Source organism: Monoraphidium neglectum (genome assembly GCF_000611645.1).
Source record: "Monoraphidium neglectum strain SAG 48.87 unplaced genomic scaffold scaffold00531, whole genome shotgun sequence".
Classification (NCBI taxonomy): domain Eukaryota; kingdom Viridiplantae; phylum Chlorophyta; class Chlorophyceae; order Sphaeropleales; family Selenastraceae; genus Monoraphidium; species Monoraphidium neglectum.
Window position 1 is genome coordinate 12,546 of NW_014013097.1, and position 13,202 is coordinate 25,747.

General features: G+C 64.7%; 4 protein-coding genes across 4 annotated transcripts in view; 2 read left to right on the plus strand and 2 right to left on the minus strand.

Moving 5' to 3' along the window:
* MNEG_3989 (hypothetical protein) overlaps window positions 1–3,595 on the minus strand; it is a gene marked incomplete at both ends in the record, with an annotated part of 5,798 nt that extends 2,203 nt beyond the window's left edge. The window contains 8 exons of the mRNA XM_014047535.1: window positions 33–444; window positions 674–756; window positions 1,003–1,171; window positions 1,484–1,611; window positions 1,864–1,941; window positions 2,150–2,440; window positions 2,660–2,745; window positions 3,535–3,595. Of these exons, the coding sequence (XP_013902989.1) occupies window positions 33–444; window positions 674–756; window positions 1,003–1,171; window positions 1,484–1,611; window positions 1,864–1,941; window positions 2,150–2,440; window positions 2,660–2,745; window positions 3,535–3,595 (1,308 nt within the window). The remainder of the gene's footprint in view (window positions 1–32; window positions 445–673; window positions 757–1,002; window positions 1,172–1,483; window positions 1,612–1,863; window positions 1,942–2,149; window positions 2,441–2,659; window positions 2,746–3,534) is intronic.
* Window positions 3,596–3,635: 40 nt separating this feature from the next.
* MNEG_3990 (V-type H+-transporting ATPase 21kDa proteolipid subunit) lies at window positions 3,636–5,187 on the minus strand (the record flags this gene model as incomplete). The annotated part of the gene is made up of 5 exons (XM_014047536.1): window positions 3,636–3,645; window positions 3,805–3,963; window positions 4,231–4,404; window positions 4,663–4,740; window positions 4,991–5,187. The coding sequence occupies 5 exons, from the start codon at window positions 5,185–5,187 to the stop codon at window positions 3,636–3,638; spliced, it is 618 nt and encodes a 205-aa protein (XP_013902990.1).
* Window positions 5,188–5,699: 512 nt separating this feature from the next.
* Window positions 5,700–7,694, plus strand: MNEG_3991 (hypothetical protein; the record flags this gene model as incomplete). The annotated part of the gene is made up of 7 exons (XM_014047537.1): window positions 5,700–5,773; window positions 5,930–6,008; window positions 6,198–6,357; window positions 6,559–6,625; window positions 6,822–6,913; window positions 7,087–7,340; window positions 7,569–7,694. 7 exons carry the CDS (start codon window positions 5,700–5,702, stop codon window positions 7,692–7,694), a joined length of 852 nt encoding a protein of 283 aa, XP_013902991.1.
* Window positions 7,695–9,844: 2,150 nt separating this feature from the next.
* Window positions 9,845–13,151, plus strand: MNEG_3992 (transducin (beta)-like 1; the record flags this gene model as incomplete). The annotated part of the gene is made up of 8 exons (XM_014047538.1): window positions 9,845–9,923; window positions 10,171–10,313; window positions 10,399–10,566; window positions 10,673–11,169; window positions 11,366–11,559; window positions 11,821–11,979; window positions 12,298–12,425; window positions 12,633–13,151. The coding sequence occupies 8 exons, from the start codon at window positions 9,845–9,847 to the stop codon at window positions 13,149–13,151; spliced, it is 1,887 nt and encodes a 628-aa protein (XP_013902992.1).
* Window positions 13,152–13,202: the final 51 nt, after the last annotated feature.

Genomic DNA, 13,202 nt, shown 5'->3' on the forward strand with positions numbered 1-13,202 from the left:
CCGTAGAGCTCGCGCAGCGCGCCGCCGACGACGCTCGCGCCCCCGCTGCCCGAGCGGGCCAGCGGCGCCGCCGCCGGCCGCCCGCCCGCCGCGACGCCCTCGCCCTCGCCCTCGCCCTGCTGCTCCTGCTGCTCCTGCTGCTCCTGCTGCTCCTGCTGATGTTCACGCGCTGCCGCAGGGGCGTCGCCCTCATCAACCCCTCCAGCTACAAGGTCCTTTGAGGACCCCGATGCTGCGAGCGCTGCGACGGCGCCGGGCCGCGCGAGCAGCTCCTCTGCTATCAGCTGCAGCACGCCGCGGCGGAACAGGCTGCTCTGGGCGAAGCGCTGGATGCGCTGTACCACCGAGGGCTCGATCTGGCGGCCCGCGCTGCGGTCGGAGCTGTCGCCGCGCAGCCAGGGGTGCTTCAGCGCCTCCTTGGCGGTGGGGCGCTGGGCCGGGTCCCTGCGATGGTCAAGACGGGTTGCGCGGGGCTGGATGGGCGTATGGGGAGAATTGTGTGCACGTGTGCCCGTGTGTGCATGCGCAGGTGTGTTGTGTGCGGAGGGATGAGCACATGTAAGCTGGCCGTGGCAAGGTTTTCGGAGTTTGTCCCGCAGGACCAACCGCATGACAGCGCCCAGCAGCAGCTCTGAGCGGCGCGCCAGCAGCCAAAGGCCGGCCTGCCGCCAACAGCCCTCGCCTGTTCAGCAGCGTGGCCACAAAGTCCTTTGCCTCGTCGCTGATGCCGGCCCACCAGGGCATGTTGTAGGCCACCTTGGGGGCAGATAAGAAAAAGTCAGGAGGAGGCCCGGCAACCGGCGCAGGGCTGGCGATAAGGCACCACGGGTGCCAGAGGACTGCATGGGGGCAGGTCTTCGGTCACTGCATGCATGCCAGCGCCCTTAAAAGCCGCTTGTCGTGCACAACAACATGACGAGGTTTTGGGTCTGACCGCCTGTACAGCGCCAGCCGCGCAGCCTGCATGCATCCGCAGCTCGACGCGGGTCGAGCGCGACGCACCTTGTCGCAGAGCACGCTACGCCAGACGGCGCTGATGGAGGGCGCGAAGGGGTTGCGGTGGTCGTCAAACGGCAGGCGGCCGGTCAGCAGCTGGTGCGCCATGACGCCGGCAGACCAGAGGTCAGAGGCCGGCAGCACCTGGGAGGACAGCACTTCGGGGGCCATGTACCTGTTAATTATGAGAGCGGGCAAGGGGGGTCGAGGGGTCTGTTGGGGCTCAGATTGACTGGGGTGGGAGGCTTTTTGGCAGGCTTTTGTGGCATAGGTGGGATGCGGGCGTAGGTGTAGGTGTGGGTTTGGAAGTGGTGGGGTGCAGGACGAGGCAAGCGGAACCAGCGCCGTTTGACAACGGGAACGAGGCGAGGGTGAAGGGGAGCAAACAGAGGCGGGTCAGTCGACGACGTGGCAAACAAAGCCCACGCGGGGGGCGCCGGTCTAAGCCGGCGCGGCGCAAAGCATGGCGCTATGGCGCGCCGCGCACCAGGGGGTGCCCTCCAGCCCCAGGTCTGAGCGCGGCAGGGCGGCAGGGTCAAAGGGCACCGCGAGGCCGAAGTCTATGGCCTTGAGGGGGGAGCGGTCGCTGTCATCCAGCAGCATGAAGTTGCCCGGCTGGCGGGGGCAGGAGGAGGAGGAGGGCAGGGGGTGGGGGCAGCGGCAGGGGGGAGGGAGGGGATTTACGCGCCAGCTGCGGCAGAGGAGCGGTGCAGTAACACTGGCAGGCGTCGCGCGCAGCATGCGGCATGCAGTGCGCCTGCATGGCAAATCAGCCCGTCCGCAGCTGGCTCGGTGGCACCGGCCGGCTCGGCGGCCCCCGCCGCCCATTGGGGGCGCGGGCTCTGCCGTGCGGTCGCGGCCGCGCACCTTGATATCGCGGTGCAGGATGTGGTGCGAGTGGCACTGCGCAAGCGTGCGCAGCACGGCGCGCATGTAGGATGCGACCTGCGTGGGGGCGCCGGGGAGCGGCGCGCGCGTGTCAGCCACAAGCGCCTCTGCTTCCTCACCGCGGCCACACCGACACCCATCACTGCAAACATCATTGACAACGGGTCCATGCACATGCATGGTACGCATGCAAGCATGAACAACAACCCTGCCGCCGCGGCCCCGCCGTGCAAGAGCACCCGCCCCCCGAACCAGCCAGCCGCACCGTGCGCTCAGAGTAGTGGCGCTCTCCGATTCGGTGGTGCAGCTCCCCGCCGCGGCAGAGCTCCTGCACTATGTAAACACTGCCGTCGTCCTCAAACGCGTCCACGAGCCGCACTATTGCCAGGCTGCCCGCCAGCCGCCGCATGACCTCCACCTCGCGCTTTATCGCGCCGGCGTGGCCGCGGCGCTTCGACTCGGAGGCGTCCGCAGGCAGCGCCTTGGGCAGGCACTTGCAGGCGTACTCGGCGCCGGTCTCGCGGTCGCGCGCCACCCGCACGACGCCGTTGCCGCCCTGCGGGGGGTGGGGGGCAGCATGGGGAGCGCAGAGGCGCCGTGCCGCGAGGCTTCAGCGCGTGGTGTATTGGCGCCCGCGTGCATTGGCGTGTTGGTCGGCACTGCACCGCTGTCCCGCCCCGGCCGCGCGGCGCTGCACCGCTGTCCCGCCCTGTTCGGCAGCTCATGATTTTTAACAGCCCCTTTGGGCACAGCTCCGGCCCGTACGTGCTCACACCTTGCCAAGCTCGCGGCCCAACTCGTACTTCTCCTCGATGTTCTTGTCATAGCCAAACTCGATGACCTGGCGCGACAGGCAGTCGCCTGACGCAGCGGTGGGTGCATTGGCAAGCGCGCTGGCCACGCCGCTCGCCGCAACTCCGCGGCCCTGATGGATCCCGGTGCGCACGGGAGGATTGCGAGATTGCGACATGCCAGTGTATTGATGCACACCACGACTAGGGGCTGGCATCGAGGGCGGAGCCAATCGACCCCCTCTTTGCTGGCCCTGGAATACACTTCCATCTATAGAAAGTGGCAGCATGATTAAGCTTCTTTTGAGGATTGCGCTTGATAGTGACGCTAGGGCTAGATTTCGGGGCGCTGATGTGGCAACCGGGAATGGCGTGTGTGTGGGCTAGAGGTTATGCATAATCATCAATAAATCATGTGCATGGGGAGAAAAGGGGCGAATTAATTGGGGACTGGGATTCAAGCGGCCTTCCAGCAGGCGCATGGTCAGGCACATTGCCTCAGTGACGGTGCCTCTTCTACCATCACCACCAGGGTGAGCGTGCTTTGACAAAACTTACGTGCTGCTGGCTGCTTAGCTAATATAGACGAAATTCCGTCGTAGCATGCATGCATTGACGAGGGTTCGATTACCGTGGGGCGCCCAGAGTGGTCACCACCGTAGACACCGCACACGGCAGATGTGGCAAGCAGCAGTGTGCTCAAAGCGAGTGGGGCTGCTTAGCTAATGATGGTGTTCGCAAGAGGGGGTTGGGTGTGAGTTTGCAGCAGGTGCAGTTTACTGTGCTTGAACATGTTCAGTACCTCTTGCCGAGCAAGCCTCTGTAAGCTGGTCTGATCATCTGATGGTGCTGGGCTCACCCTCGCTACGTTTGATGCAGCTGAACTTCTTAATGCAATGAGGCAGTGTTGTTACAAACATGATTATTGTGGTATTCACGGGACTCGACTAACGTGATGCCTCACACCACCCTGCGGGGAGTGGGGCGATCCACAGGGTTTTGGAGGCAATTGCAGCAGGATGCCAATCTCTGGTCAGTCACCCCATCTCGTGTCAAACGCCGGTCGCTCATGGTGCATGTTTGCAGCATTTTGCCCCTTCTGTCGACCCAAATGTGATCAGCGACTCACTTGGCAAACCCGGCGTTTCCGGCCATGATGATGCCGACGATGACGCCAAACAGCCCCAGCGCGCTGCCGAAGATCTCGACCACCAGGATCTTGACGAACAGCGTAGAGTTCTGCGCGTCCGACAGCGCGCAGCTGCTGCCCACAATACCCACGCACATCCTGGGGGTTGGGTGGGGTGTGCGGCGGACGTGAGGGTTTTGATACAAAGCGGGGAAACGGGAAACGTGCCAGGGTAGCATTTGTGCACAGCGTAACCTGTATGGAACGAGAACCAACTTCCGCGCCAGCAGCAGCGGGTCGACAGTTTCACGCCCAGCATTTTGCAGCTGCATCAATGCCCCCATGCGCGTGCCCGCGCCTGTGAGGCTGCGCGCCTTCCCCTGGTTGGGCCTCTGGGGCCCCCACGTGACACCCGTCTGCACCCACCCGCACACGAGGTTTGACAGCCCGCAGGTCAGGCCCGCGGCAAAGATGGCGTATCCAGCTGCCATGTTGCCCCTGGTGAAGAGGCCCTCCTCGATGGTCACGGCCTCCAGCTTGGTCTGCAGGATGATGGCCACGATGACGCCATAGATGGCCACAGCCTCACAGAAGATAATGCTGGACAGGTGGGGCCGTGCAAGATGTGGCGCACGCGTTCGTAGGTGTGAGTGAAACCGCACGCGTTCGCGTGCTTGTGATAGCGAGGCAGGCTTGCCGGCATGCGGCATACACAATGTGAAAGGTGGCCGCAAGCAGAGTTTGGCAGGGGCTGGGCCTGGGTGCAGGAGGTGGCCGCAAGCGCAACCCGAGCATCGCGCTCCTGCAGCAGCTGGTTGGGTTGGGCCGGGCGCGCAAGACCGCTGCAGAATGGCCCACCTGATCAAGTTTTTGGACGTGATGCGTGGTACGCGGACAGCTGCCCCCACCAAGCTGCTGCCGGTGATGAAGATGCCCCTGCGCAGGCGCCGGCAAGGCAGCGGTCTGGATTTGCAGGCGTGACGTGCCCAGCACACAACAAGCGCGCGATGAACTGTTGTTCTTTCCGGTCTGCTAAACATTTCAGTGCTGGGGGCAAGTTCGTAGTGCGTTACTGCACCCCTCTCCAGATGGCCCGTGCATGCGTGAGTGTGCCTGCCGCAAGCCTTGTGTGCATGCCCGTGTTAGTGGTGCCTGGGGGCGGGGGGCTGCTTGTGCCGCTGCTCACCATGCCGCCCCAAGAATGGAGGTCCCCACGCATAGCGCAACGCCGACCACAGCATAGAAGAATGGGGATATATTCCGGAACAGCAGCCAGAGATAGGGCCAGTCGATGAAGCGGTCCGCGGAGCCCACATTGATGGCGAAGCTGAGCGCTGCAATGGTGAACGGCGCCAGCAGCCAGAAGCCTGTCTGCAGGACCATCGCACCGCTCGATCGCCGCTGTACGCGGCTCTCAAGGGCAGTAAAGCAAGCTAGCGGCCACCGGGGGACGGGTATAGACCTGGGGTCTCACAGGGGTTGTGCGTCTGATCTGGGAGGAAGCTTCACTTGAGGAGAAGGAAAGGCTTATTCAGTCTCGTCCAAGTAGAACGTATCTGGGTCTTCAACGCCAGGACAACGCGGATGAGCAAGACGCGAGAGTGCAAACGGTGGACCGTCGCTGCCAGGTCGCCGCGGTCGTCGAAAGTGTATTTGGACCCGCGTCCGTCCACTTATAGACCACATCCAACCGAAAGCAGCTCGCAACCACCACTGTCGTGTCTCGTGCCTTCGGCACCGACATTTGATCTGCTTGCACCGGCCATCCGAGCTTATACACGCCTGAAATCAACCTCTTGACGCCAGTCATATCCCTGCAGCTGCGCGGGGTCGCGCCTTTGGCACCCCAGGCATTTTACCGGGCATGTGGGCAGCAGCATGCTAGAGAGGCCATCATGTTCAGCAACGGAACTCTGACGCGCACGACCAGCCATGTATCCGACGCCATAGTCAGCGGCGGTGACACGCGGTGCGCGCTGGGTGCGGGCGGGTGGTGATGGGGCCGCGCCGCGCAGCGGCCATGCGCGCGTGGCGCGGCCTTCTGCGCTGGAAGGCGTTGACCGCCCGCCGCCCGCTCGCATGAAACGGTAGTACGATGCAATACGGCAACCCCATGCTCGTGCAGGGCTGACGGCAAAGTGAGCTGCGGCTTTGCGCTCTTGAGGGGCAAGCGCCCGCAGCAAGAGGACTATGCATTCACTCAGGTCGGCCGCGATCGCGCGTCACAGGGCACACAGAACGTGCAGGGCCTTAATGCCTGTGTGTCACACCGCCCACGTCACGGCGACCCTCCTGGCCGCGAGCCCAGCAGCTGGTCGGGCCCAAAGCTGCTGCTGCCGCGCGGGCCCACCTCATCTCACTCCCGCTGGGCCCCGAAACCAAACCGTGCGCAGTGGAGCCAGATCCCGGGGGCGCCGGCGGGGGAGCAAGTGGGGCTGTTTGGCGTATTTGACGGCCACGGTGGCACAAACGCCGCCGACTACGTGCATGGCCACCTTTTCAACAACCTCCTGCGCAATGAAAACTTCGCGACCGACGCCCGCACCGCCATAAGTGAGCCCCCAGCCCTGCGTCGCAGAGCAGACTTTCCGCCTGCACGATGAAGGGCGCGGGCGCAGTCTGTGGGCTGCCGCTGCTGGCTGCTGGGCGGCCGCGCACGTTTTGCCCCGCACCGCCCCGCAAAGATGCGCGCTCGCGCCCCTGCTCTCTAATCGGCCCCCGTGGCTGTGCCCCCGCCGCACTGTACCGCCACAGCTGAGGCCTTTGAGCAGACCGACTCGGAATACCTCAAACAGCACGCCACAGCCACTAGAGATGACGGGTGCGCGGCTGTGCCCCACTCGACTTGGCCCAGCAATCATGGTGCATGCTGCACGAGCTGCTTGCAACTGTGTCGCGGCAGGCGCGCTGGTCATGTGAACGCCATGGTCATATGAACTCAACATACTGCGGGTGTTTGGCTGGAATGCGAGCAGGGCTTATCAGATGGACACACACCCGCTGCCCCCACGTGCCAGGTGCACCGCCGTCACGGCTGTGCTGCTGGGCGAGCGGCTACTCGTGGCCAACGTTGGGGACTCGAGGGCGGTGCTGGCGCGAGGCGGCAAAGGTGCGGCGCGCGGGAGTGGCCGCCGTCAAAGAGGCTCGCGCGCATCTCTTGATGCGTGGCTTTGGGCACGTCTGCCATGGCAGGGTGTCCTGCACAGTTGTCCCCTCACAGTGCACCCCCTTGTTTGCTGCGTTGCCCAACCCTGGCGAATTTTCGTCACCTTTCGCGGACAGCCGTGCCCCTGAGCGTCGACCACAAGCCCAACCTGCGGGAGGAGCGCCTGCGCATCGAGGACGCCGGCGGCGTGGTCGTGTGGGCCGGCACGTGGCGCGTCAGCGGCGTGCTCGCCGTCAGCCGCGCGTTTGGCGACCGGCCGCTCAAGCGCTACGTGATCCCGACGCCGGACGTGCGCGAGGAGGCGCTCTCCTCTCGGGACGACAGCGTGATCCTCGCGTCGGACGGCGTCTGGGACGTGCTGTCGAATCAGGTGGGGCCCCGCAGGGAGCCTGCCGGGACGCTGGGACCATGATTGAGCAGCCTGCAGGCGCCTCGGCTGTGTGAGCACCCGGGCGTGGAGGCCGGTCAGGAGAAAACAGGGCGCCGGGCATTCACATGCAGATTGAGCTAGCAGCGGCTGCGCCGTTGCCCAGACGCCCCTGTGCTGTTGCCCAGACCCCGCGCCTCCGCTTTTCCCGCCTGGCGCGGCCGCCCGCAGGACGTCGTGACGCTGGTGCAGGGCATCCCTGATGCGCAGCGCGCGGTGCGGCGCGTGGTGGAGGAGGCCTACTCCCGCGGCAGCATGGACAACATCTCTGCCGTCGTGCTCAAGCTGCGGATGTAGGCCCCCCATGGGAGCAGGACGCAGCTGCGCTCGCAGCTGTGGCGGGCGCTTGCATGCGCGTGTGGCCGGGCCTGCCCCGGCCCACGTTGCCCCCGCGATTGCGGGTGTGTCTGGCTCCATTTGCGCGCAAGCGCATCCCTCCTTGTTGCGTTTTGGCCGAGGCATGTGTTGAGGACGCCCCTTGGCCCGCTGCCCCCTGTGGATGGGTGGGCAGCCGTGTGGCAGACCTTGGCTTTGCGGCGGCCTCTTGCCGCCCACTGCATCGACATGTCGCCAGGCACCCGCTCCTGCCCCCTGCATCGCCACTTTCGCAGGCCCTGGCCTCCCTCGCACTCGTCTGGCACCCGTCCCCCCCTCAGCAGCACGCGCGCAACAGCCCACGCAGGAATGACTGGCTTGGCGCGCGGCTCTTCACACGCGCCCGACCTGTTCCCCGTTTCCTGGGTGCCCCAGCATTTGCTTGCTTTTGTCATTGCTGCTGCAGGCGGCTTCCTTCAATCCAGCAAAGAAGTGCTGCGCGGTTCGCGATGATTGGATGTGGAATGTTCTAAAGGGATGACACGGTTGTGAGGGGGGCTGAATTGCCCCTGAAAATTTCATAAATACGCCACGTCAAATGTTTGCCTGTATGCAAACACGATTATTGCACACAGATGACCGACCACCGCATCCGACTACCCTTCCAGCATTTTCAGACCGCCACCTTCTTGCACGCAGCGCCTCCAGTGCAAATGCGCGCTGTGGGCGGCTCTGGTCTGTTACTGTTGCGCGCATGACCCCAGTTTCGTTTTGTTTTCCTTGTGGGCGTCATGTAACTCACCACATGGCGTCAGACAGTTATTACTGCACATGCGCCAAATAAATCGCCATGCCAAGGAACAGGGCCTTGTCTTTGAACCTAGCTACTACCAAATCAAGCACACCAGTTATCATAATCATTTCAACGACATCAAGACAGAGAGAAGGTGTGCCATGCAGAAATGTACGCCACCATCACATGAGAAAGCCAGCAGCTGCAGCCTACTCATCGTCGTCGCCGCCCCCGCCGCCCAAGGGAGCTGCATCACGGTACCTGCAGACAGACAGCAGGGGGCAGAAAGATGGAAATTGTGATGATGATGTCATCGGACCAGGGCCCCAGGTGTTGCGCAGGAGGCCAGCTGCAACGGCTGGCTAATCCTCGCCGCTGAAGCGCTACCGAGTGCAGGCGGGGACGCCCCAGCAGTTCTGCTTCGCCGTGCAGGACAGGCCTACTCATTCATCTACGCAGCTAGTAGCAGGGAGGCGGGCCCCCTCATCGATGCCGTGCGTGCTGTTCTGCCATTTGAGCAACCACTCTCGCCCTTGCAGCACAAAACGCACGGGTTGACAATCGGGTTCTTGGCGCCTGGCAGCCGCCGCGTGAGGGGGTAAACGCTGTTGTTGAAGAATCCAGTCCACCGTTTGTGCCCTGCCGCAAACTCTGCAACACGGCGGTCCTGCGGCGCCAGCTCCTTGAACTTTTTGTCAAAGAGCTCGAGTGCTGCGGCGTCTTTCTGCCGGCCCCCCGGCAAGATGATTGCGCTAGCTGTAACGAATGCCACAGCAGCACCAGCCACAAACCGAACGCCAATGTCGTCTAATGGATTGCTCATGGCGGCCGCTGCTGCTGAGCTCCGCTGCTGCGGCCGGCACTGAGTGATCTCGGATGTCCAACAGGGAATGAGCGGGGCAATGTGGATGGTGAATGGAATATGACGGTGTAAAGTCCACGTGATATGGTTAGAAAGCAGCTACGGGCCAGCCAAAGCATTCCCAGCTTCTCAACGGGTTCCTGCACCTTGTCAGCCACTGCACACCGCCAGATGCCTAGCTTGACGCCCTCCGCCATCTACACAACCTCCTGAGACCACCCTTGTGCCTACACGCGTCACCTGCCTTCGTTGTTGTGGGAAACCACCCCTGCGTGTCTTTTCAGGGCGATCCGAACGTCTTCAGCACGTCTAGAGAGCCTTACTGGAAGGTTTTAAGGTTCAGGCACGGCAGAAGAGCAGCGTGATCTGGGTCCCATCAGTCCGCTGGCCCACGGCCGTGGGTTTAGGGGGATGCCAGGACACCCGGGGTCCTAGCCGCAGGGCGCGTCTGGGCAGCCGGCCCGTGGTGCGGCCGGGATGGCCGCCAAAAACGGCGCGCTGACGCTCACCAGCGACGATGTCAATTACCTGGTGTACCGCTACATGCAGGAGTCTGGTGTGTGCATCATGCGGAGTTTTGCATGTGCCTTGGACCCAGCGGCCACCATGGGGCGCTGGACGGCCTGTTGCGGTCATGATCGGACGTGCCGGCCAGCGGCGTAGGCAACAGAGTGCCGTGCAGTGGCGGTTGCACTTGTCACCACCGCCTTCGCGCTGACCATCGCCTGGGCACAGCACATCCTGCTTGTGGTTGCGGTGGCGTTGACAAAGGCCATTCCTTCTCTCACCACGCCCTCGCCCAGGCTTCCACCATGCGTCTTTCACGTTCGCGCATGAGAGCCAGGTGCATCGGACCAGCATCGACCCCAACCTCGTGCCAGCAGGCGCGCTTGTGGCCTTTGTCCAGAAAGGCATGCAGTACATGGAGATGGAGGCCAACATAGAGGTGGGTCGACCATATCCGCCACGCAATCCCTGGCAGCAGCGCACCGCAGCGGCACCACGGAGTGCCGCGCATGCGGCAGCAGTAGTGGCAGCAGCGGCGGCGGCAGCGGCAGCAGCAGCAGCCACAGCAGGCACAGGCCCAGCAGCGGCAGCAGCAGCAGCAGCAGCAGCAGCAGCAGCAGCCGCAGCAGCCGCAGCAGCATGGTAGTCTTGCCGCATCTTTGCATTCTGCTCTGGAGCTGCCCGTGCAGGCGGTCCGCCTGACTGATGACCCTGTCCTTGCCGTTCGATGGCTGCATCTTACCCGGCCCCGCGGACCTTTGCGTCCAATGTCCACCTACCGACTGGCTGTGCCTCCAGGACGGCGTTATTGAGGGCGACTTCACCATGCTGTCGCCGCGTGATCTGATGACTAAGGACATTGACGACCTGCGGCAGATGGTGCAGGAGCGCCGCGAGCGGGCTGCAGAGCGGCAGCACGCAGCGGCGCGGGGTCGCGAGCGGAAGCGTGACCGAGGCGGCGGCGGCGGCGGCGGTGGCAGCGGAGGCGGGGGTGGCATTGGCGTCAAGGAGGAGCGGCAGCAGCAGCAGCAGCAGAACCAGCAGCACCGGGACCGGGATAAGGGGCCCAAGGAGCGGGACAAAGCTGCGGACAAGGAGGAGGCCAGCGGCGCGGGGCCCAGCAGCAAGGGCGCGGGCAGCGGCAGCGGCGGCGCGCATGGCAATGGGCCAGCGCCCATGGAGGAGGACGGCCTGGTGTCAAACGTGGACATCACAAACGTCACCACGCTGAAGGGTCACGACGGGGAGGTGTTCACCTGCGCGTTCAGCCCCACTCACGACCTGGTGGCCTCGGGGTACGTTCAGACTCGGCGCCCATGTGCCCTACAGTTGATTCAACAGGCCTGCAACTAGCGTTTTGTTTGGTCGGAGCATCAGCGGTGGTGGGATTCGCTTTGTGGGGGCATCACTGCAGAAGCTGCTGCAGCAACTGACTGTGGGCCAGAGCAACACCCCAACTTGCGCCCTGCTTAACCCCGCCTGCATTCAAAGGAGCGGCGACGCCACGGCGCGCATCTGGGACCTCACGCCCGGCCCCAGCTGCGGCATAGCGCGCGTTCTGGACCACCCGCCTGGCGATGACTCGTCCAAGGGGAAGGACGTGACCACGCTTGAGTGGGACCCCGACGGCGTCCTGCTGGCCACGGGCGCATACGACGGCAAGGCGCGCGTGTGGACCAAGGAGGGTGAGCGCGTTGGCCCAGGGGCAGGGTGAGATGCGGCCACTGCGGCCGGCCCAGCCGGCGCAGGGCCCATGGTGGTGGTCGGCTCGTCGACAGCCGCCATGAACATCTGGGCAGATAGCTTGGCCAGCCCACTGCAGCATGCAGTCCGACTCCCTTGCACCCAAGCGGATCAAGAGTATATATCCTTGTGCCTGCTGATCAGCACGCATGTGCCTGGCGCGGCCCCGCCCCCACCCCTCCACTTGCACCGCGGCCCGCCAGGCAAGCTCAAGGCGACGCTGGAGCGGCACACGGGCCCGGTGTTTGCGCTGCGCTGGAACAAGCGCGGCGACCTCCTGCTGACCAGCAGCGCGGACGAGAGCACCGTCGTGTGGGACGTGGCCACCAGCAGCGTGCGGCAGCAGTTCTCCTTCCACGGGGGTGAGGCGGCGCCGCGGCCGCGCAGGGCGGGGCCTGCGGTCAAGAGCAGGGATGCCCACGCGCGCATGCGTTTGGCTGGTTCATTGTGTCAGGAGTGCGTGTGTGCGCAACAGAGCCGTGCAAGGGGGTGTGCGTATTCTCTGATACTATACCCTGATTGTTGCAGAAGCAAGCCCAAGCCTTTTCATGTTTCTTCCTTCTTTATTTCACCATGTCTGGTAGTTTGAAAGCTCCTGGTGGGGGACGCTTGGCCGCCGTACTCGTTGCTGACCCGCCGACCTGCCTCCACGCCGCTGCGCCGCGCCCTCCTGCCCGCAGCGGCCGTGCTGGACGCCGACTGGCGCAACGCCAGCCAGTTTGCGACCTGCTCCTCCGACAACAACATCCACCTCTGCAAGCTGGGCAGCGAGAGGCCCATCAAGACTTGGACGGGCCACACCAATGAGGTGCGTGTTCCGCGCACGAAAACCCGTTCCCCGACTCGGTCATGCCGCTCGCCGTGCGGCCCGTGGCAGCGCGCCGCAGCGCCGCCTGCGGCCGCCTGCCTGATCTTCAGCTGCCGCTGCTGCCGGTGCAGCCCCGTGGCTTCCATGCAGCCCACCGTCCCCCCGCTCGCGCATCGCGACCCGCCCCCTCGCCCGCGCCTGTCCCAGGTCAACGCCGTGCGGTGGGACCCCGCCGGTAAGCTGCTGGCCTCCTGCAGCGACGACGCTACCGCCAAGGTGTGGCAGGCCAACCGCGACGCGCCGATCCACAGCCTCACAGCGCACGTCAAGGAGGTCTACACGCTCAAGTGGAGCCCGACAGGCCCGCAGAGCGCCAACCCCGGGCTGCCGCTGCTGCTCGCGACGGCGTCATTCGACGGCACCGCCAAGGTCTGGGACGCGGCGACGGGCGCGTGCCAGCACACGCTGCAGCACTACTCGGACCCGGACCGCGGCAAGGCGGGAGACCACTCGGTCTACTCGGTTTCATGGGCGCCTGCCGGGAAGCTGCTCGCGACGGGCTCGATTGACGGCAAGGTGCGGATATGGAGCGTGCCCGACGGCGGGCTGGTCCGTGAGTTTGAGGCGGCGGGCGGCGTGTTCGAGGTGTGCTGGGACAAGACCGGCGCGCGGCTGGCGGTCAGCACCAATGCCAAGGTGGCGCACGTGCTGGACCTGCGGTATTGAGCGGCGGCGGCGCTGCGACGGGGCGGCGGCGGCGCCATGACGCGGCGGCGG